Here is a 21982-nt window from a genome sequence, read left to right on the forward strand (position 1 = left end):
TAGAGATTGAAGCTGAAAAAATTACTCTGCCCATTTTGTGCCCCATGCGATTTTCTACCAGCAGTTCACTCTGGTGCCCATCATTTCATAATTTCAAAATGTATTGATGTCCTTCACCCAGTTTCCCAGCTTACCCATCGAGTTATCCCTATAACCATTAATTCCCTGACTGATTAAAAATCTGTTCATCGAAGCGTTGAACATACTTAATAATCCAGTCTCCACAGCCCTCTGTAGTAAAGAATTCCACAGATTCACTACCCTCTGAGAGAAGAAATTCCTCCTCATCTCTGTTTTAAATGGGCAACCCCTTACTCTGAAATTATGCCCTCTGGTCCTTGACTGTCCTACAAGGGGAAACAACCTCTCAGCATAGACCTTGTCAAGATCCCTGAGAATCCTACTGCCGGAATTTTACTGCCTTGCCTGCCTGAGGCTCGTAAGATCCCGCCTGAGGCCAATGGAGAATGCTGTTCTGTGAGCCTCAGTAAAAGACTGCGAGACGGTAAAATTCCAGCCAACATGTCTCAATAAGGTCATCTGTTATTCTTTAAACTCCAATGAGTACAGACCCAACCTATTCAACCTCTCCTCATAAGAAAATCTCTCCACGCCCGGGGTCAACTGAGTGAACCTTCTCTGGACAGCCTCCAATGCCGGTATATCTTTCCTCAGATAAGGGGACCAAACCGGTTCACAGTATTCCAGGTGTGGTTTAACTAGCATAGTTCTAGGAAGACTTCCCTATTTTGATATTCCATTCCCTTTGAAATAAAGGGAACATTCCACAAAGGCAAAAAAACCATAATGGGAGTTATGTACAGGCCTCCTGACAGTGGTCAGGACCAGGGGCACAAAATGCACCACGAAATAGAAAGGGCATGTCAGAAAGGCAAGGTCACAGTGATCATGGGGGATTTCAATATGCAGGTGGACTGGGTAAATAATGTTGCCAGTGGACCCAAAGAAAGGGAATTCATTGAATGTTTACAGGATGGCTTTTTGGAACAGCTTGTGATGGAGCCCACGAGGGAACAGGCTATTCTGGACTTAGTGTTATGTAATGAGCCAGACGTGATAAAAGATCTTAAAGTAAGGGAACACTTAGGAAGCAGTGATCATAATATGGTAGAATTCAGTCTGCAATTTGAAAGAAGGAAGGCAGAATCAGATGTGAAGGTTCTACAGTTAAATAAAGGTAATTACAGGCGCATGAGGGAGGAACTGACAAAAATCGACTGGAAGCAGAGCCTAATGGGAAAGACAGTAGAACAGCAATGGCAGGTGTTTCTGGGAGTAATTGAGGACACAGTGCAGAGGTTCATCCCAAACAAAAGAAAGGTTATCAGAGGGGGGATTAGGCAGCCATGGCTGACAAAGGAAGTCAGGGAATGCATCAAGGCAAAAGAGAGAGCCTATAATGTGGCAAAGAGTAGTGGGAAGTCAGAAGATTGGGAAGGCTATAAAAACAAACAGAGGATAACAAAGAGAGAAATAAGGAAGGAGAGGATCAAATATGAAGGTAGGCTAGCCAGTAACATTAGGAATGATAGTAAAAGTTTCTTTAAATACATTAAAAACAAACGGGAGGCAAAAGTAGACATTGGGCCGCTCCAAAATGACGCTGGTAATCTAGTGATGGGAGACAAGGAAATAGCTGAGGAACTTAATAAGTACTTTGCGTCAGTCTTCACAGTAGAAGACATGAGTAATATCCCAACAATTCAGGAAAGTCAGGGGGCAGAGTTGAATATGGTTGCCATCACAAAGGAGAAAGTGCTAGAGAAACTAAAAGGTCTGAAAATTGATAAATCTCCGGGCCCAGATGGGCTACATCCTAGAGTTCTAAAGGAGATAGCTGAAGAAATAGTGGAGGCGTTAGTTATGATCTTTCAAAAGTCACTGGAGTCAGGGAAAGTCCCAGAGGATTGGAAAATCGCTGTTGTAACCCCACTGTTCAAGAAGGGAACAAGAAAAAAGATGGAAAATTATAGGCCAATTAGCCTAACCTCAGTTGTTGGCAAAATTCTAGAATCCATCGTTAAGGATGAGATTTCTAAATTCTTGGAAGTGCAGGGTCGGATTAAGACAAGTCAGCATGGATTTAGTAAGGGGAGGTCGTGCCTGACAAACCTGTTAGAGTTCTTTGAAGAGATAACAAATAGGTTAGACCAAGGAGAGCCAATGGATGTTATCTATCTTGACTTCCAAAAGGCCTTTGACAAGGTGCCTCACGGGAGACTGCTGAGTAAAATAAGGGCCCATGGTATTCGAGGCAAGGTACTAACATGGATTGACGATTGGCTGTCAGACAGAAGGCAGAGAGTTGGGATAAAAGGTTCTTTCTCAGAATGGCAACCGGTGACAAGTGGTGTCCCGCAGGGTTCAGTGTTGGGGCCACAGCTGTTCTCTTTATATATTAACGATCTAGATGACGGGACTGGGAGCATTCTGGCCAAGTTTGCCGATGATACAAAGATAGGTGGAGGGGCAGGTAGTATTGAGGAGGTGGGGAGGCTGCAGAAAGATTTAGACAGTTTAGGAGAGTGGTCCAAGAAGTGGCTGATGAAATTCAACGTGGGCAAGTGCGAGGTCGTACACTTTGGAAAAAAGAATAGAGGCATGGACTATTTTCTAAACGGTGACAAAATTCATAATGCTAAAGTGCAAAGGGACTTGGGAGTCCTAGTCCAGGATTCTCTAAAGGTAAACTTGCAGGTTGAGTCCGTAATTAAGAAAGCAAATGTAATGTTGTCATTTATCTCAAGAGGCTTGGAATACAAAAGCAGGGATGTACTTCTGAGGCTTTATAAAGCACTGGTTAGGCCCCATTTGGAGTACTGTGAGCAATTTTGGGCCCCACACCTCAGGAAGGACATACTGGCACTGGAGCGGGTCCAGCGGAGATTCACACGGATGATCCCAGGAATGGTAGGCCTGACATACGATGAACGTCTGAGGATCGTGGGATTATATTCATTGGAGTTTAGGAGGTTGAGGGGAGATCTGATAGAAACTTACAAGATAATGAACGGCTTAGATAGGATGGACGTAGGGAAGTTGTTTCCATTAACAGGGGAGACTAGGACGCGGGGGCACAGCCTTAGAATAAAAGGGAGTCACTTTAGAACAGAGATGAGGAGAAATTTCTTCAGCCAGAGAGTGGTGGGTCTGTGGAATTCATTGCCACAGAGGGCTGTGGAGGCCGAGACGTTGAGCGTCTTCAAGACAGAAATTGATAAATTCTTGATTTCTCGAGGAATTAAGGGCTATGGGGAGAGAGCGGGTAAATGGAGTTGAAATCAACCATGATTGAATGGTGGAGTGGACTCGATGGGCCGAATGGCCTTACTTCCGCTCCTATGTCTTATGGTCTTATGGTCTTATTTGCCTTCCTTATCACCTGCTAAAGTTGCATGCTAGTTTTTGGTGATTTATGCACAAGGACCCCCAAATTCCTCTATGCTGCAACTTTCTGCAGTCTTTTTCCATTTAAATAATATTCAGCTCCTTTATTCTTTCTACCAGAGTGCATAACTTCACATTTTCCAACATTATATTCCATCTGCTAAGTTTTGGTCCACACACTTAACCTGTCCATATCATTCTGTAGACTCTTTGGTCATCCTCACCACTTGACTTCCCACCTATTTTTGTGTCATCTGCAAACTTAACAATAGTACATTCACTTACCTCATCCAAGTCATTAATATATGTTGTAAATAATGGGCAAGATTCTCTCTTGTGCAGATCCAATGGGCTGAATGGCCTCTTTTGGCACTGTACGGATTCTATGTCATTTTAAGGAGTTCATTAACTCAATATTTATCATGTCTTTCAGTTTAACAGCTCATGGATGGTGACAACACACAGACACGCACACATCCCACACACACATATATAATATATATATATATATATACACACACACATACAGGATCCAGGGTGAGGTAGCTAAATGGAAAAAAATTGGCTTGATGACAGAAGACAGAGTGGTTGTAGAGGGTTGTTTTTCAAACTGGAGACCTGTGACCAGCGGTGTGCCTCAGGGATCGGTGCTGGGTCCACTGTTGTTTGTCATTTATATTAATGATTTGGATGAGAATATAGGAGGCATGGTTAGTAAGTTTGCAGATGACACCAAGATTGGTGGCATAGTGGACAGTGAAGAAAGTTATCTCCGACTGCAACGGGATCTTGATCAATTGGGCCAGTGGGCTGACGACTGGCAGATGGAGTTTAATTTAGATAAATGCGAGGTGATGCATTTTGGTACATTGAACCAGGGCAGGCGTTACTCAGTTAATGGTAGGGCGTTGGGGAGAGATACAGAACAAAGAGATCTAGGGGTACAGGTTCATAGCTCCTTGAAAGTGGAGTCACAGGTGGACAGAGTGGTGAAGAAGGCATTCAGCATGCTTGGTTTCATCGGTCAGAACATTGAATACAGGAGTTGGGATGTCTTGTTGAAGTTGTACAAAACATTGGTAAGGCCACACTTGGAATATTGTGTACAGTTCTGGTCACCCTTTTATAGAAAGGGTATTATTAAACTAGAAAGAGTGCAGAAATGATTTACTAGGATGCTACCAGGACTTGATGGTTTGAGTTATAAGGAGAGGCTGGATAGACTGGGACTTGTTTCTCTGGAGCATAGAAGAGTGAGGGGTGATCTTATAGAGGTCAATAACATAATGAGGGGCATAGACAAGGTAGATAGTCAATATCTTTTCCCAAAGATAGGGGAGTCTAAAACTAGAGGGCATAGGTTTAAGGTGAGAGGGGAGAGATACAAAAGGGTCCAGAGGGGCAATTGTTTCACGCAGAATGTGGTGAGTGTCTGGAACATGCTGTCAGAGATAGTAGTAGAGGCGGGTACAATTTTGTCTTTTAAAAAAAGGGCGACACGGTGCCACAGTGGTTAGCACTGTTGCCTCACAGCGCCAGGGTCCCAGGTTCAATTCCGGCCTCGGGTCGCTGTCTGTGTGGAATTTGCACATTCTCCCCGTGTCTGTGTGGGTTTCCTCCGGGTGCTCCGGTTTCCTCCCACAGTCCAAAGATGTGTGGGTTAGGTTGATTGGCCACGCTAAATTCACCCTCGTGTCAGGGGGATTAGCAGGGTAAATACGTGGGGTTACAGGAATAGGGCCTAGGTGGGATTATGGTCAGTACAGACTTGACGGGCCGAATGGCCTGTACTGTAGGGTACTGTAGGGATTCTACGTATTCTATGGAAAAGCATTTAGATAGTTACATGGGTAAGATGGGTTTAGAGGGATATGGACCAAATGCGGGCAATTGGGACTAGCTTAGGGATTTTAAAAAAAAGTGTGGCATGGACAAGTTGGGCCGAAAGGCCTGTTTATCATAGAATCATAGAAACCCTACAGAGCAGAAAGAGGCCATTTGGCCCATCGAGTCTGCACCGACCACAATCCCACCTAGGCTCAACCCCCATATCCCTACACATTTACCCACTAATCCCTCTAACCTACGCATCCCAGGACACTAAGGGGCAATTTAGCATGGCCAATCAACCTAACCTGCACATCTTTGGACTGTGGTAGGAAACCGGAGCACCCGGATGTGCAAACTCCACACAGACAGTGACCCAAGCCGAGAATTGAACCCAGGTCCCTGGAGCAGTGAAGCAGCAGTGCTAACCACTGTGCTACCGTGCTGCCCACGCCCACAGTTCCATGCTGTAACCCTCTATGACTAAGTGGATAACAAATACTCCAGATACAGTTACATTCTTTTGTTTCTTTCCTTCTTAGAAGCTCCTCTTCCTACTCCAAACCTGGAACTGCCAAAGAATGGCCCCGAGGCATTCTTAAACTAAATAATTGAAATGACAGCTGGAAATAAATTGTTATGGGAAAAGGATTAGGATAAAACAATGTTTACAAAGAACTTACAGCACAAAAATTGGCAACCAGCCCTTCTGCTCTATGCCCACTGTTTATACAAGAACACACAAGATTTAGGATCTAGAGTGGCCATTCTTGCACTCAAGCACATCTCGCATTCAGTAATTCAATTGTGGTCTCAACTCCAATTTCCTGTCTGCTCCCCCATAACCCTTAATTTTCTTGTCAATCAAAAGATGTCTAACTCAGCCTTGGAGATATTCAATGACCCTGGTTTCACTCCTCTCTGGGGAAGAACATTTCATAGACTAGCAACCCGCAGAGAAAATAATCCCTGTCTTAAATAAGAGACCCTTTATTTTTTTTGCACCACCAGTGAACCCACTGTGGAAAGTCACCTTCGGTGAGACTGGAAGATCCTATTGGCAGGAAGGGCTAGAAAATCGCAATCCTCATCTCAGCATCCACCCTGTCAAGTCCCCTCAGGATCTTACATGTTTTAATCAGATCACCTCTCATTCTTATAAACTCCAGTGGGTGTGGGTCTGACCTGCCAAATCTTTCCACAAAGTGTGGCTTTTGCTACCAAATAAACCTGTTGGACTTTAACCTGGTGTTGTTAAACTTCTTACTAAAATCTTTCATCACAGGAATTAGTTAAGCAAACCCTTTCTTAAAGATAGGAAATTTGTATTCCATGCAGCTTTTAAAAAGGGGGTCGTTGGACAATAAACAAGTAACTGGAAAACACATTGGGGTTTCAATGAGCTGTACCTTTCTCTGCTTGTTCAATGATTTGCCTCACTGCTTTTTTCAGACTGTTTGCCCGAAGCATAAGTTGTTCCCTTGGTTTGAAGAACTTTTGGGTGGAAGACCTAGCTGGGATCACTTCCAGTGCCTGTTCCTTGCCCTCAGATAAGGACTCCTCACTAAACTCCTCTTCTTCTCCTTCCTCCTCCACAATGGGTGGTGTTGAGCAGTGATGGCCTGTCACGGCCTGCGATTCATCATTTAGAGCCTGCAGTAGCGAGTCGAGTTTCTCATTCAGCGCCGAACACTGACAAGGGAATACAATAAATGGCATCAGAGCATAATGAGAAATATAACAGTTTAGGTGACCTTTATAACAGTTAATTTTATTTTTAAAGGCAGCGGCCACAAACAACAACAACAACTTGCATTTGTACAGTACTTTTAATGCGGTAAAGCGTCCCAAGGTGTTTCAATGTAGCACCCCACCAGTACTGCAGTGAAACATCAGCCTAGTACTGAAATCCTGGAATGAGACTTCAAGATACTATTTTTTCCCAATTGATCCTGGGCTTTATGGCTGTTTCCAGGAGATTAGAACAAAGAACAATGTATGAAGAAAAGTACAGCACAGGAACAGGCCCTTCGGCCCTCCAAGTCCATGCTGATCATGATGCCCTAACTAAACTAAAAAAAAAATCTTCTGCCCTTACTTGGCTGGATCCCTCTATTCATGTACCCATCCAGATGCCTCTTAAATGTTGCTAGTGTGCCAGCTTCCAACACCAACTCTGTCAGCGCATTCCAGGCACCCACCACTCTCTGCGTGAAAATCTTCCCCCACACATCCCTCTTAAACTTTCCCCATCTCACCTTGAACCTGTGCCCCCTTGCAATTGACACTTACACCCTGAGAAAAAGCATCGGAGTATCCACTCCTAATAATAATGATTTTCTCATAATTTTGAAGACCTCCATCAGGTTTCCCTCAGTCTCCATCTTTCCAGTGAAAACAATCCTAGTTTATTCAATCTCTCCTCATAGTCAACACCCTGGAGACCAGGCAACATGCTGGTGAACCTTCTTTGTGCTTTCTCCAAAGCTTTCACATTCTTCTGATGTGGTGACCAGAATGCACGTAATACTCCAAATGCGGCCAAACTAGGTTTTATATAGCTACGACATGATTTCCCAACTCCTGTACTCAATGCCTTGGTTGATGAAGGCAAGCATGCCATATGCCTTCTTAATCATCTTGGTCACCTGTGTTGCTACTTTTGGGGAACTGTGGACCTGCACGCTCAGATCCTTCTGTATGTTAATGTTCCTAAGGGTTCCGCTATTTACAGTATAATTTACACCTAAATTTGAACCGCCAAAATGCATCCCGATTAAACTCCATCTGCCATTTCTGTGCCCAAGTCTCCAATCTATCTATATATATCCTGTTGTATGCTCTGATATCAGCAACTCCACCAATCTTTGTGGCATCCGCAAACTTACTAATCAGACCACCCATATTTGCCTCCAGATCATTTATATACGTTATAAACAACAGAGGTCCCAACACTAATCCCTACAGAACACAACAACTAAGGATCTCCATTCTGCAAAACACCCTTCCAACCACTACTCTCTGGCTTCTATGACCAAGTCAGTTCTATATCCATCTAGCCAGCTCACCCTGAATCCCATGTGATTTTAGTTTTTGTACCAGTCTGCCATGTGGGACCTTGTCAAACGCCTTACTAAAATCCATATAGACTACATACACAGCCCTTCCCTCAACAATTTTCTTTTTGTCACCTCTTCAAAAACCTCAATCAATTTGGTGAGACATGACTTCCCCATGCAAAACCATGCTGCCTGTCACTAACTAGTCCATTTTCTTCCAAATATATCCTGTCCCTCAGTATCTTCGCCAAAAGCTTCCCCACCACTGACATCAGACACACCGGCCTATAATTTTATGGATTATCCCTGCTTCCTTTCTTAAACAAGGGAACAACATTGGCTATTCTCCAGTCCTCTGGAACCTTGCCTGTGGTAAAGAGGATGTGAAGATATCTGTTAAGGACCCAGCTATTTTTTCCCCTTGTCTCCCGCAGTAACCTGGGATAGATCCCATCTGGCTCCAGGGACTTGTCTACCTTAATGCAATTTAGGATATCCAAAACTTCCTCCTTCGATATATTGACATTCTCTAGAGCATTCAGACACCTATCCCTGACCTCGATATCTGTCATGTCCTTCTCCATGGTGAATACCACTACAAAGTACTGGATGGGGCAGAGTTTGTAAGGAGCATCCAGGAGGGCTTCTTGAAACAGTATGCAGATAGTCCAACTAGGGAAGGGGCCAGACTGGACCTGGTATTGGGGAATGAGCCCGGCTAGGTCGACGTTTCAGTCGGGGAGCAGTTCGGGAACAGTGACCACAATTCAGTATTATGAGAGACATGGACAGACTGGATAACCAGAAGCTTTTTCCTAGGGTGGAAGAGTCGATTACTAGGGGGCATAGGTTTAAGGTGCGAGGGACAAGGTTTAAAAGAGATGTACGATGCAAGTTTTTTTACACAGAGGGTGGTGGGTGCCTGGAACTCGCTGCCGGGGGACGTAGTGGAAGTAGATACGATAGTGAGTTTTAAGCGGCGTCTGGACAAATAGATGAATAGGATGGGAATAGAGGGATATGGTCCCCGGAAGGGTATGGGGTTTTTAGTTCAGTCGGGCAGCATGGTCAGTGCAGGCTTGGAGGGCTGAAGGGCCTGTGCTGTAATTTTCTTTGTTCTACTCATTAAGGATCTCATCCACTTCCAGTGGCTTCATGCATAACTTCTCTCCATTCTCCTTGAGTGGGTCTATTCTTTCTCTTGCTACCCTCTTGCTCCAAATATATGCATAAAAAGCCTGGGGATTCTCCTTGTTTGTTAAAGACATTTCATGGCCCTTTTTAGCCCTCCTAATTCCACGTTTAAGTTCCTTCCTACTTTCTCTATACTCCTCAAGGGCTTTGTCAGTTTTTAGTTGCCTAGACTTATCGCATGTTTCCGTCCCATGGCATGGGAGGAGGAATAGAGGAAATGTTTAGTTGGGATACTCCAGTTACCATGCGTGTATGGTGAAGTAGTTGGCCTTTTCCTGCCCTTTCAGCTCCACTGGACTCAGCTATTCCACAGGGACAGGAAATCATGTAAAATCATGTTTGGAGCCCAAACCCCAGCCAGAGGGCCATCCGGAAACTCGGGCTGAAGGTGTCCCTAGTCGGTGAATCATAGAATCCTATGGTGCAGAAGGAGGCAATTCAGCCCATCAAGTCTGCACTGACCACAATCCCACCCAGGCCCTATCCCCATAACCCCATGCATTTACCCTGCTAATCCCCCTGACACTAAGAGGCAATTTAGCATGGCCAATTAACTTAACCCACACATCTTTGGACTGTGGGAGGAAACCAGAGCACCTGGAGGAAACCTACGCAGACACGGGGGGGGATGTGCAAACTCCACACAGACAGCAACCTAAGCTGGGAATTGAACTCAGGTCCCTGGCGCTGTGAGGCAGCAGTGCTAACCACTGTGCCATTCAACAGGGTCAGCTGGGAGACCTTGATTGATTGGATTACAGGGCCTCATTAACAAGGCAGTAGACAAACCCCCTGTCCAAAACACAAGAGGCTGCCTGGCTTAGACAGTGGTTTGTGTGGTAGAAATAGCGGTGAGAAAATAGGATTTCTGAGCCTTTTCGAGCCCTGGATTCATGTCCATTAAGTTTATCTAGTTCTACCCTGTTGTGTGGGGGGGTCTCTGTTAGTATTGCAGTCAGGGCTTAATGGTGCCAGTAGAATCCAATCTGCCAATTTAAAGAAGCATTTAATTCTCGGCCTTTTGGCTAAGATCAAGTGTAGTATCGGATCTGCATTTGGTTGAGGTCATTGGGTTACGCTGAGGCTTCATATGTTTCATATGAAGCAATTTTTAAAAGCGGCATCTCGGTCTTTTGGCTAAGATGCAAATGAGCTCAAGTCTTGGAGGAGGATCCTCCCCCTTCTCCAATCAGCTTGACTCATGTAGATCAGGCCCAGGACAGGGTGGTTTAGTCGCCCGCCCTGTCTTGTCAGCCTGGATCGGAAATGTCTCAACTTGTTGAGACTCTGAATTGGATTTGATTTGATTGAATTGGAAAAGTATTAAAAAAAAAATTTAAAGAATGGCTTCCAGCTTGGGTGGCTGACCTCACCGCCTGCAATGTAAATTTTGTTTTCCCCACTTTTTAAGTAATACCAGGACACAGAACAAGCAAGAGCTTGCAAATGATCCTCCTGATACATCAGAGAAGGCTGAGGGCTAAGATGACTTGATAACCATGAACATGTGTTTCACAAAACATGACAGATAACATAAATGAGACTGACTGGGTCAGAATTCTTCTGGCTCTTTTCTCTCTTCCCTTACCATTAGAAGGTTTTGACAAATCATTCCTCAGGAAGACACTTTATTTAGAGACTGACAGAGACTGATCGATGGTATAAAAGTTGAGGGACGTGCATCTGGTCTTTTCTTCGAAAAAAGGTAAAGTAGTATTTTAGCTGCATTTCTGCACTAAATAATTAATCGCTGAAACAAAAATCAAATTCTCATGCTGTGGGTCCCAGCTGTTTGTACCAAAGTCTGAACCTTCAAACTGCATCACATTTCAAACTGATCAACCTGCCTTATGCCTTGCTCTGGGCTATGACAATACTTTTAACCCATTGCTACCAAACCTGAATCAAATGCTTTCTGTCACCAATGTTTATAGGGCGAGTTTTGGAGATCTCCAAATGAACACTGGGCGAGACGGAAAGTGAAAGTGTTCGTGGAGTCCAATCTGCCAATTTAAAGAAATGTTAAACAATGGCCCACCCAGCTTTGGGTGGCTGCCCTCCTACTCACACACCCAATTCTCCAATCTGCCTTCCTATCAAGTGAGACCCTGCTTCAGTCACCTATGGCTCAAGGTAGGTTGTATTCTTGCCTCAGAGTCAGAAAAAGTAATGGGTTCAATCCCCCACCACTTCCCTTTCAGGATTCAACTACATAATCTGAGCTATCCCTTCAGTGAAGTACTGAGAAAATGCTGCAGTGATGGAGGTGCTTGCTTTACAACAACATGTTAAACTAAGTCCTAATCTGTTCACTTGACAGGAAGGTCTAAAGGGACTATTAAAAGCAAGGTTTTTTTCCTGGTGTCCTGCTACTTCTGAACTAACAAAACAGATTCTCTCACTTAGCTCTGAAGAAGTCATACAGACTCAAAATGTTTACTCTGTTTCTCTCCACCATTACAGCCAGACCCACTGAGATTTCCAGCATTTTCTATTGCAGTATTTTCCTTTGTCTCACTATTTGTGAGACATTGCTGTGTGCAAATTTACTGCCAATTCTGGGACCAAAAATAATACTGACTGGGAAGTGCTTCTGGTCAACCTTTTCAAAGACAAGTTGTGCTCTGGATGTGGCGAGTGTTGGCCAAGTTTATTGTCCATTCCTAGGTGATGGTGGTCTTTAACTAGTGTTGTTTTCATGAATGCGGTGCACCCATGATGGGGTTAGATAGCCCGACCGACCCAATGATGAAGGAACTTTGATATGTAAATGCAAGTTCTTCCTTTTACAAAATGTGTCTTTGAGTTTCTTTCACCATTATTTAAGCTAGCAAATCCCAATTTGTCTAGGCTGAAGATTAACAGTCACTCCCAGGTGAATGAGAGTTAAAGCCAGCTATCTTTTTGAGCTTCAAATCTCTTGCAATATCTCACAGTTGAGCAGCAACAGGTTGTTAAAATAACTGCAGGCTAATTCAGTCTGTCTGGAATTACACCATTTGGTCCCTCAAGCTTGTTCTGACATTCAATAAGATCATGGATGATCAGTGGCCTAACTCCATGTACCCATCTTTGTCTCATGTCCCTTAATACCTCTGGGTTTTTGTTTACTCCTCACAGGACTTTATTAATAAGGCCAGCATTTATTGCCCATCCCTAATTGCCCTTGAAGGGGTGGTGAGCTGTCTTTTTGAACGGCTGCGGTCCATATGGTACATCCATGGTACTGTTAGGGAGGGAGTTCCAGGATTCTGATCTAGTGACAGTAAAGGAATTATGATATAGTGGCTTGGGGAGGAACTTGCATGTGGTGGTGCTCCTATGCCCTTGCCCTTCTAAGTGGTAGAGGTCATGAGTTTGGAAGATGATGTCAAAGGAGCCTTGTTGAGCTGCTGCAGTGCATTTTGTAAATGGTATACACTGCTGCCACTGTGCGTTGGTCATGGAGGAAGTGAATGTTGAAAATAATGGATAGGGTGAAAATCAAGTGGGCTGCTTTGTTCTGGATGTTGTCAAGCTTCTAGAGTGCTGTTGGAGCTGCACTCATTCAGGCAAGTAGAGTGCATTCCATCACACTCCTGACTTGTGCCTTGTAGATGGTGGACAGCCTTTGGGGAGTCAGGTGGTGAGTTGTTCACTGCATAATTCCTAGCCTTTGACCTGTCCTTGTCGCCACAGCATTTATATGGTTGGTCGAGTTCAGTGAGGGGTGGCACGGCATCACAGTGGTTAGCACTGCTGCCTCACAGTGCTAGAGACCTGGGTTTGATTCTGCCCTTGGTGACTGTGTGGAGTTTGCACATTCTCTCTGTGTCAGTGTGGATTTTCTCTGGGTGCTCTGGTTTCCTCCCACAGTCCAAAAGATGTGCAGGTTAGGTGGATTGGCGATTGGCCATGATCAATGCACATGGCTACAGCGATAGTGTGGACAGGAGGGCCAGGGTGGGATGTTCTTTTGGAGAGTCGGTGCAGACTCAATGGGCCAAATGGCCTCTTTCTGCACTGTAGGGATTCTATGGTTCAATTACCCATTGACTGGCTGCAGTGATTAATATTTTTGTTAAATAGTGCAAGTGCAGCCAGTGGAGGAAAACAGATCCTTCACTATATAGCCAAGCCTGGCTTCTTTATCCCCCAGCGGCATCACAGGTCCATGAAAATTGTTAGGATATGGGAATCAGTTTCCACAACATGGCTACAGGGAATTTAGTCCTAAGAATGCGCAGACAAAGCAATCAATTCCAAAATTCTCAACTTTGTTTTCAAATCCCTCCATGGCCTTTCGACCTCTGTAACCTCCTCCAGCTCGAGCTCTCTTTTAGGCTTTTAGTAAGCAGTGAAAGGAGGGCAGAAGTACTAAATTGTGAATTGCATAAATAGATGCACATAAATTTAGAATTATATAGAAATCACAACTGTGAAATAAGCTATTTGGTCTATGTTGGTGTTTATTCTCCACGTGAATCATATCCTCAACCTATATCATCTGAAATACTGTGAGCAGTTTTGGTACCCTTATTTGCAGAAAGATATTGGGCGGGATTCTCCAGCCGTTCACGCCAACAGGATTCTCTAGTTCCGCTGCAGTGAATGGAGATTTGGCCGAGTGCCAAATTCTCCGTCCTCACTGGCAGCGGCTGCGGGTGTGAACAGCTGGAGAATTCCGGCCATTATTTCATTGGAGACAGTTCAAAGAAGGTTCACTAGGATGCTATCCGGTATGGAGGGATTATCTTATCAGGAAAGGCTAAACAGGTTGAGACTCTACTCATGGGAATTTAGACGAATGAGAGGTGATTTCATTGAAACATATTCGATACTTAAGGGGCTTGACAGGGTAAATGCTGAGAGGATGTTTCCCCCTCATGGGAGAGTTTAGGATCAGAGGACATAGTCTCAGAATAAAGGGGTGTCATTTAAGACTGGGATGAGGAGGAATTTCTTCTCTTAGAGAGTTGCGAGTCTTTGGAACTCCTGGACACAGAGAGCTGTGGGGGAAGAGTCCTTTAAGGCTGAGATAGATAGATTTTTGATCAGTAAGGGAATCAAGGGTTAGGGGGAAGGGCAGGAAAGTGGACGTGAGGAATGTTGAATCAGCCATGATCCTATTGAATGGTGCAGCAAGCTCAAAGGGTCAAATGGCCTACTCCTGTTCCTATTTCTTATGGGCTTATCCTTATATCAGCCTTTCCTCATCCAGCTGCCCAAACTATTCTTAAGTGTTAACATGCTCTCTGCTTCAACCACTAAGCTAGCTGTTCATTGAACCCTGTGTATGAGGTTTATGTGGTTATTGTTCCGACATCTCATAAGTAGTATAATGTTCATGTCACTTCAATAAAGTTCATGCCCAAAATATTAACATTTCTTGGCATTTGAACTGATGATTGACTCACTATCATCACTGCCTTTTCCACTTTGACCAGTTAGGATTAGATGTTCTCTTCAATGTGTAGCTCCTGATTTTAACATAGGAATAGGAGTAGGCCATTCAGCTCTTCAAGCCTGCTCTGCCATTCAATAAGATTGTGGCTGATCTGTCCTCAACTCCAATTTGTTGTCTGCCCCAAAACCTGTCTAGCTCTGCTGGATAACCATGATTTGGAAGTGCCGGCGTTGGACTGGGGTGGACACAGTAAGACTCACCTGATGAAGGAGCAGCGCTCCAAAAGCTCATGATTCCAATAAACCTGTTGGACTTTAACCTGGTGTTATAAGACTTCTTACTCTGCTGGATAAATTCAATGACCCAGTCTTCACTGCTTTCTGATGAACATAATTCCACATATTAACGATCCTTTGAGAGAAACAATTTCCCATCTTCTTATTCTTAAACTGTGTCGAGTTTCTCCTACAACTGGAAACATCCTCCTCAGTATCTGCCCTATCATATATCCTCAGGACATTATATGTTCAATAAGGTCATGTTTCATTTTTCTGAATTCCACCTGCTCATCCTTTCATCATAAGATAAGCAACTCACCCCAGGAATGAGTCAAATTAATGACTTCCGACGCAGTTATGTAGTTTTTTTTTTCAAATAAGGAGACCAAAATTATGCACAGTATTCTGGATGTGGTCTCGTCGAGGCCTTGCACAGCTGCAGTAAAACTTCTCTGCTTTTATATTCCATTTCTCTCACAATAAATGCCAACATTCCATTTGCTTTCCTAATCACTTACTGTATCTGCATACAAACTTTTTGGATTCACCTAATTCCTTTGACAGCACCTTCCAAACCCACAATCTCCGTATCTAGAAGGACAAGGGCAACAGATGCATGGGAACACCACCACCTGCAAGTTTTCCCTCAGACCACACACCATCCTGACTTGGAAATATAATTGCCGTTCGGGTTTACCTACACCATATGCACTGTAGCAGTTCAAGGCGGCAACTCACCACCACCTTCTCGAGGGCCTGACTCGAACCTCCACCTCCACCTCCCCCCCCCCATCCTCACTGTCCATGGTCCGATCCCTGACACCTTCTTTCCTGGTTTACAGCAACTAGTGCTGTAAAAAGAAAGGACAGTGTCCTTTCAATAGAGCTGGATTGCAGGTTGGGCCTCGAAGACAGCTGCGCTGCCTTGATGTTGTCTACATGGACTTTAGCAAGGCCTTTGACAAGGTACCGCATGGTAGGTTGTTGTATAAAGTTAAATCTCACGGGATCCAGGGTGAGGTATCTAAATGGATACAAAATTGGCTTCTTGACAGAAGCCAGAGGGTGATTGTAGAGTTGTTTTTCAAACTGGAAGCCTGTGAACCAGCGGTGTGCCTCAGGGATCAGTGCTGGGCCCACTGTTATTTGTCATTTATATTAATGATTTGGATGAGACTATAGGGGGCATGGTTAGTAAGTTTGCAGATGACACCAAGATTGGTGGCATAGTGGACAGTGAAGAAAGTTATCTCCAATTGCAACGGGATCTTGATCAATTGGGCCAGGGGGCTGATGAATGGTCGATGGAGTTTAATTTAGACAAATGCGAGGTGATGCATTTTGGTAGATCGAACCAGGGCAGGACTTATTCAGTTAATGGTAGGGTGTTGGGGAGAGTTACAGAACAAAGAGATCTAGGGGTACATGTTCATAGCTCCTTGAAAGTGGCGTCACAGGTGGACAGAGTGGTGAAGAAGGCATTCGGCATGCTTGGTTTCATTGGTCAGAACATTGAATACAGGAGTTGGGACGTCTTGTTGAAGTTGTACAAGACATTGGTAAGGCCACACTTGGAATACTGTGTGCAATTCTGGTCACCCTATTATAGAAAGGATATTATTAAACTAGAAAGAGTGCAGAAAAGATTTACTCGGATGCTACCGGGACTTGATGGATTGAGTTATAAGGAGAGGCTGAATATTCTGGGACTTTTTCTCTGGAGCGTAGGAGGCAGAGGGGTAACCTTATAGAGGTCTACAAAATAATGAGGGGCATAGACAAGGTAGATAGTCAATATCTTTTCCCAAAGGTAGAGGAGTCTAAAACTAGACGGCATAGGTTTAAGGTGGGAGGGGAGAGATACAAAAGTGTCTAGCGATATTAGTTAAGGAGCATATTACCGCGGTGCAGAGGGTAGACAACTTAGAGGGGTCATGTACTGAGTCGCTGTGGGTGGAACTCAGAAACAGGAAGGGTGCAGTCACTATGCTGGGGGTGTACTACAGACCACCCAACAGCCCACGGGAAGTGGAGGAAAGGATATGTCAGGAGATTCTGGATAGGTGCAGAAAACATAGGGTTGTTGTAGTGGGGGACTTTAATTTCCCTGGCACAGACTGGAAAGTGCTTAGAGCTGGGGGACCGGACGGGGAGGAATTTGTAAAATGCGTACTGGAAGGTTCTTTGGAACAGTATGTAGATAGCCCGACTAGAGAGGGGGCTATACTGGACCTAGTTCTGGGAAATGAGCCCGGTCAGGTCGTCAAAGTTTCGGTAGGGGAACATGTGGCAAATAGTGACCACAACTCTGTTAACTTTAGGATAGTAATGGACAAGGATGAGTGCTGTCCTACGGGCAGGGTGCTAAATTGGGGGAAGGCTGACTATAGCTGGATTAGGCAGGAATTGGTGGATGTTGATTGGGAGAGGATGTTCGAGGGTAAGTCCGCGTCTGGCATGTGGGAGTCTTTTAAGGAACTATTGATAAGGCTGCAGGATAGGCATGTGCCTGTAAAAAGGAAAGATAGGAAAGGTAGGATTCGAGAGCCGTGGATAACCAGGGAAATTGAGGATCTGATTAAAATGAAAAGGGAGGCGTACGTTAAGTCCAGGCAACTGAAAACAGATGGAGCTCTGGAGGAATACAGAGAGAGTAGGAAAGATCTCAAACGGGGAGTTAGAAGGGCAAAAAGAGGGCACGAGATGTTCTTGGCAGGCAGGATTAAGGAGAATCCTAAGGCATTCTATTCATACGTTAGGAACAAAAGAGTTGTCAGGGAGAAAATCGGACCTCTCAGGGACAAAGGAGGGGAATTATGCTTAGAACCCAAGGGAATAGGGGAGATCCTAAATGAATACTTTGCATCGGTATTCACGAAGGAGAGGGGCGTGTTAACCGGGAGTGTCTCGGAGGGAGGTGTTGACCCGTTAGAGAAAATCTCCATTACGAGAGAGGAAGTGTTAGGTTTTTTAGGGAACATTAAAACTGACAAAGCCCCAGGGCCTGATGGCATCTATCCTCGACTGCTCAAGGAGACGAGAGAGGAAATTGCTGGGCCTCTGACGGAAATCTTTGTCTCTTCTTTGGACACGGGTGAGGTCCCTGAGGATTGGAGGATAGCGAATGTGGTCCCGTTGTTTAAGAAGGGTAGCAGGGATAACCCAGGAAATTATAGGCCGGTGAGCTTGACGTCCGTGGTAGGGAAGTTGTTGGAGAGGATTCTTAGAGACAGGATGTATGTGCATTTAGAACGGAACAATCTCATTAGTGACAGACAGAATGGTTTTGTAAGAGGGAGGTCGTGCCTTACAAATTTGGTGGAGTTTTTTGAGGAAGTGACAAAAACGGTTGATGAAGGAAGGGCCGTGGATGTCGTCTATATGGATTTCAGTAAGGCATTTGACAAAGTCCCACATGGCAGGTTGGTTAAGAAGGTTAAGGCTCATGGGATACAAGGAGAAGTGGCTCGATGGGTGGAGAACTGGCTTGGCCATAGGAGACAGAGGGTAGTGGTCGAAGGGTCTTTTTCCGGCTGGAGGTCTGTGACCAGTGGTGTTCCGCAGGGCTCTGTACTGGGACCTCTGCTATTTGTGATATATATAAATGATTTGGAAGAAGGTGTAACTGGTGTAATCAGCAAGTTTGCGGATGACACAAAGATGGCTGGAATTGCGGATAGCGAAGAGCATTGTCGGGCAATACAGCAGGATATAGATAGGCTGGAAAATTGGGCGGAGAGGTGGCAGATGGAATTTAATCCGGATAAATGCGAAGTGATGCATTTTGGAAGAAATAATGTAGGGAGGAGTTATGCAATAAATGGCAGAGTCATCAGGAGTATAGAAACACAGAGGGACCTAGGTGTGCAAGTCCACAAATCCTTGAAGGTGGCAACACAGGTGGAGAAGGTGGTGAAGAAGGCATATGGTATGCTTGCCTTTATAGGACGGGGTATAGAGTATAAAAGCTGGAGTCTGATGATGCAGCTGTATAGAACGCTGGTTAGGCCGCATTTGGAGTACTGCGTCCAGTTCTGGTCGCCGCACTACCAGAAGGACGTGGAGGCATTGGAGAGAGTGCAGAGAAGGTTTACCAGGATGTTGCCTGGTATGGAGGGTCTTAGCTATGAGGAGAGATTGGGTAGACTGGGGTTGTTCTCCTTGGAAAGACGGAGAATGAGGGGAGATCTAATAGAGGTATACAAGATTATGAAGGGTATAGATAGGGTGAACAGTGGGAAGCTTTTTCCCAGGTCGGAGGTGACGATCACGAGGGGTCACGGGCTCAAGCTGAGAGGGGCGAAGTATAACTCAGACATCAGAGGGACGTTTTTTACACAGAGGGTGGTGGGGGCCTGGAATGCGCTGCCAAGTAGGGTGGTGGAGGCAGGCACGCTGACATAGTTTAAGACTTACCTGGATAGTCACATGAGCAGCCTGGGAATGGAGGGATACAAACGATTGGTCTAGTTGGACCAAGGAGCGGCACAGGCTTGGAGGGCCGAAGGCCTGTTTCCTGTGCTGTACTGTTCTTTGTTCTTTGTTCTTTGAAGGGGGGGAGGTTTAACACAGATATCAGAAGGACATATTTCACACAGAGGGTCGTGGGGGCCTGGAATGTGTTGCCGGGCAAGGTGGTGGAGGCGGACACACTGGGAACGTTTAAGACTTATCTAGACAGCTATATGACCGGAGTGGGAATGGAATGATACAAAAGAGTGGTCTAGTTTGGACCAGGGAGCGGCGCGGGCTAATTGTTCCTTGTTTCTCGTTTCAAGGCTTCATTCTATGATCATCTTGCTGGTGCCAGTACAGAGCGAGACTGCGGATAGTTGGGAACCTGTCTCGGGGGCAGGGAATTCATATGGTGTTCATGGAAGTGGAAATGACTAGGGTTGGGAAGCATTTTCCGATCAGGGCCATTGTGATCTCCTGGACTCGTTTCGATCGCCTCAGGGGGTCGGAGAGGAATTTCCCAGATTTTTTTTTTCCCCATATTGGCCCTGGGGTTTTTCACTCTGGGTTTTCGCCTCTCCCTGGGGATCACATGGTCTGGAATAGGGGGGTGGGGGTGAGTTAATAGGTTGTAATGAACAAAGCATCGTAGCTGTGAGGGACAGCTCGGTGGATAGGATATTGGTATGTAGATAGGCTGGAAAATTGGGCGGGGATCCTGGATTCAGGATTCAATCCTGGACCGGGGAGCGGCGCGGGCTTGGAGGGCCGAAGGGCCTGTTCCTGTGCTGTATTGTTCTTTGTTCTTTGTCTAGAGGGGCAATTTTTTCACCCAGAGGGTGGTGAGTGTCTGGAACAAGCTGCCAGAGGTAGTAGTAGGGGCAGGTACAATTTTATCTTTTAAAAAGCATTTAGATAGTTACATGGATACGATGGGTATAGAGGGATATGGTCCAAATGCGGGCAATTGGGATTAGGTATGGGGTTTTAACAAAAAAGGGCGGCATGGACAAGTTGGGCCTGTTTCCACGCTGTAAACCTCTATGACTCTATGATCTTGCCAGGCCAGAGTCGGAGGTTGGGTGAGCCAGGGACGGAAGAAATTCAGTGCAAGTAATTGGGCATGGAGTGGCAAACCGACACTGACAGCCGCTCTGAAGGAGTTACAGCCCATTAACCTGCAAAGTGAATGGGTTAATAGCTACCACATCGAGGGGTACAGTATGACTGAGTTAAGCATTCAAAACAAAAGAAAGTGCATTTATAAGGGAGCCTTCATAGCCTCAAGATATTCCAAAGTACTTTACAAACAACAAAGCATTTTTGAAGTGTAGTCACCAGTATAATGTAGGGATTAAAGCAGCCAATTTGTGTTCAGCACAATCCCACAAATAGCAATGTGATAAATGACCAGATAATCTGTTTGTGGATTGGGGGATAAATGTTGACCAGGGCAAATTCTGTTAAGTTTTCTTTGAAATAATGATCTTTTAACATCCAGTTCGCAGAGTAGATGGAGCCTCATTTTAACATCACATATAAAAGACAGTACTCTCTCGCTACTGCACTATGGTTTCAAGTCTTCCTGCACAATCTTCTGACACAGTGCTGAAGTCTGCTGATCAGGGTTATACTTGTGCTGATTTCGAATGTGCTCTAGCAGTGCAAATTAACCACAGTGCCTCAAAATAATACATGTTGAGACTCTTACTTTGTTGGCCAGTGTTTCACTCTCTTCTGTATTTTCGTTGGTCTTTTCGTATGATTTGCCAACTTTGGCAACAAAGTCCTTCACAGTCTCACACAGGATTCTAGTGGATAAAAATGTGAAAATTACTCTGGTTTCCAAATCTGGTTGAAAATATGTTTGGAGGTGTCACCAATTGACTTCTCGCCTCCAACCATTCCTCTCCCATATCCCTGCCCCTGGTCATCCAACACACCCATCCTTATAGTATACCACCTTCCAAAGGTCAATTAGAATTTGAATAGACTTTTCATTACCCAATTGACAGTCCTTTTCCCCATGTCCAATATTTCTGTAACTAATAAACAATGTGAGCCAAAATAAATTCTTTACAATAACACTTCTGAATATTGCCCAATTGATTTTCCTACCAGGTTTCCTGGCAGCAGTGTCCTGGAAATTAGTCCTTAATTCCAAAATGCCCCATCACAATCATGAAGCATTCAGCAACACTATTCCAGAAATTTGGTTTGCACTGTGCCAATGATCAAGAATCACAGAAAAGGACTGCAGTACCAAAAGGTGCTTCATACGGCACACAGTTCACTCAGCCATTTACTGCACCTTGAAAGCTGTTGTACTGTTTTGGGAACCAGTGTCTCTTGTTTGATAATTGATAATAAATACA

The 21982-nt window shown here is 44.8% G+C and overlaps 1 protein-coding gene and 1 pseudogene across 2 annotated transcripts in view; one reads left to right on the forward strand and one right to left on the reverse strand.

The window, feature by feature from the left end:
- Positions 1 to 21982, reverse strand: part of dgkh (diacylglycerol kinase, eta) — a 545677-nt gene that overhangs the window by 86301 nt on the left and 437394 nt on the right. For both annotated transcript variants that reach the window (XM_078232299.1, XM_078232298.1), the window contains exons 14-15: positions 21319 to 21418; positions 6645 to 6927 (exon numbers count right to left, since the gene is read on the reverse strand). In XM_078232299.1, the coding sequence (XP_078088425.1) occupies positions 6645 to 6927; positions 21319 to 21418 (383 nt within the window). The remainder of the gene's footprint in view (positions 1 to 6644; positions 6928 to 21318; positions 21419 to 21982) is intronic.
- On the forward strand, positions 10494 to 10671 carry LOC144506706 (U2 spliceosomal RNA; annotated as a pseudogene).

Source organism: Mustelus asterias, chromosome 17, assembly GCF_964213995.1.
Source record: "Mustelus asterias chromosome 17, sMusAst1.hap1.1, whole genome shotgun sequence".
Lineage (NCBI taxonomy): Eukaryota > Metazoa > Chordata > Chondrichthyes > Carcharhiniformes > Triakidae > Mustelus > Mustelus asterias.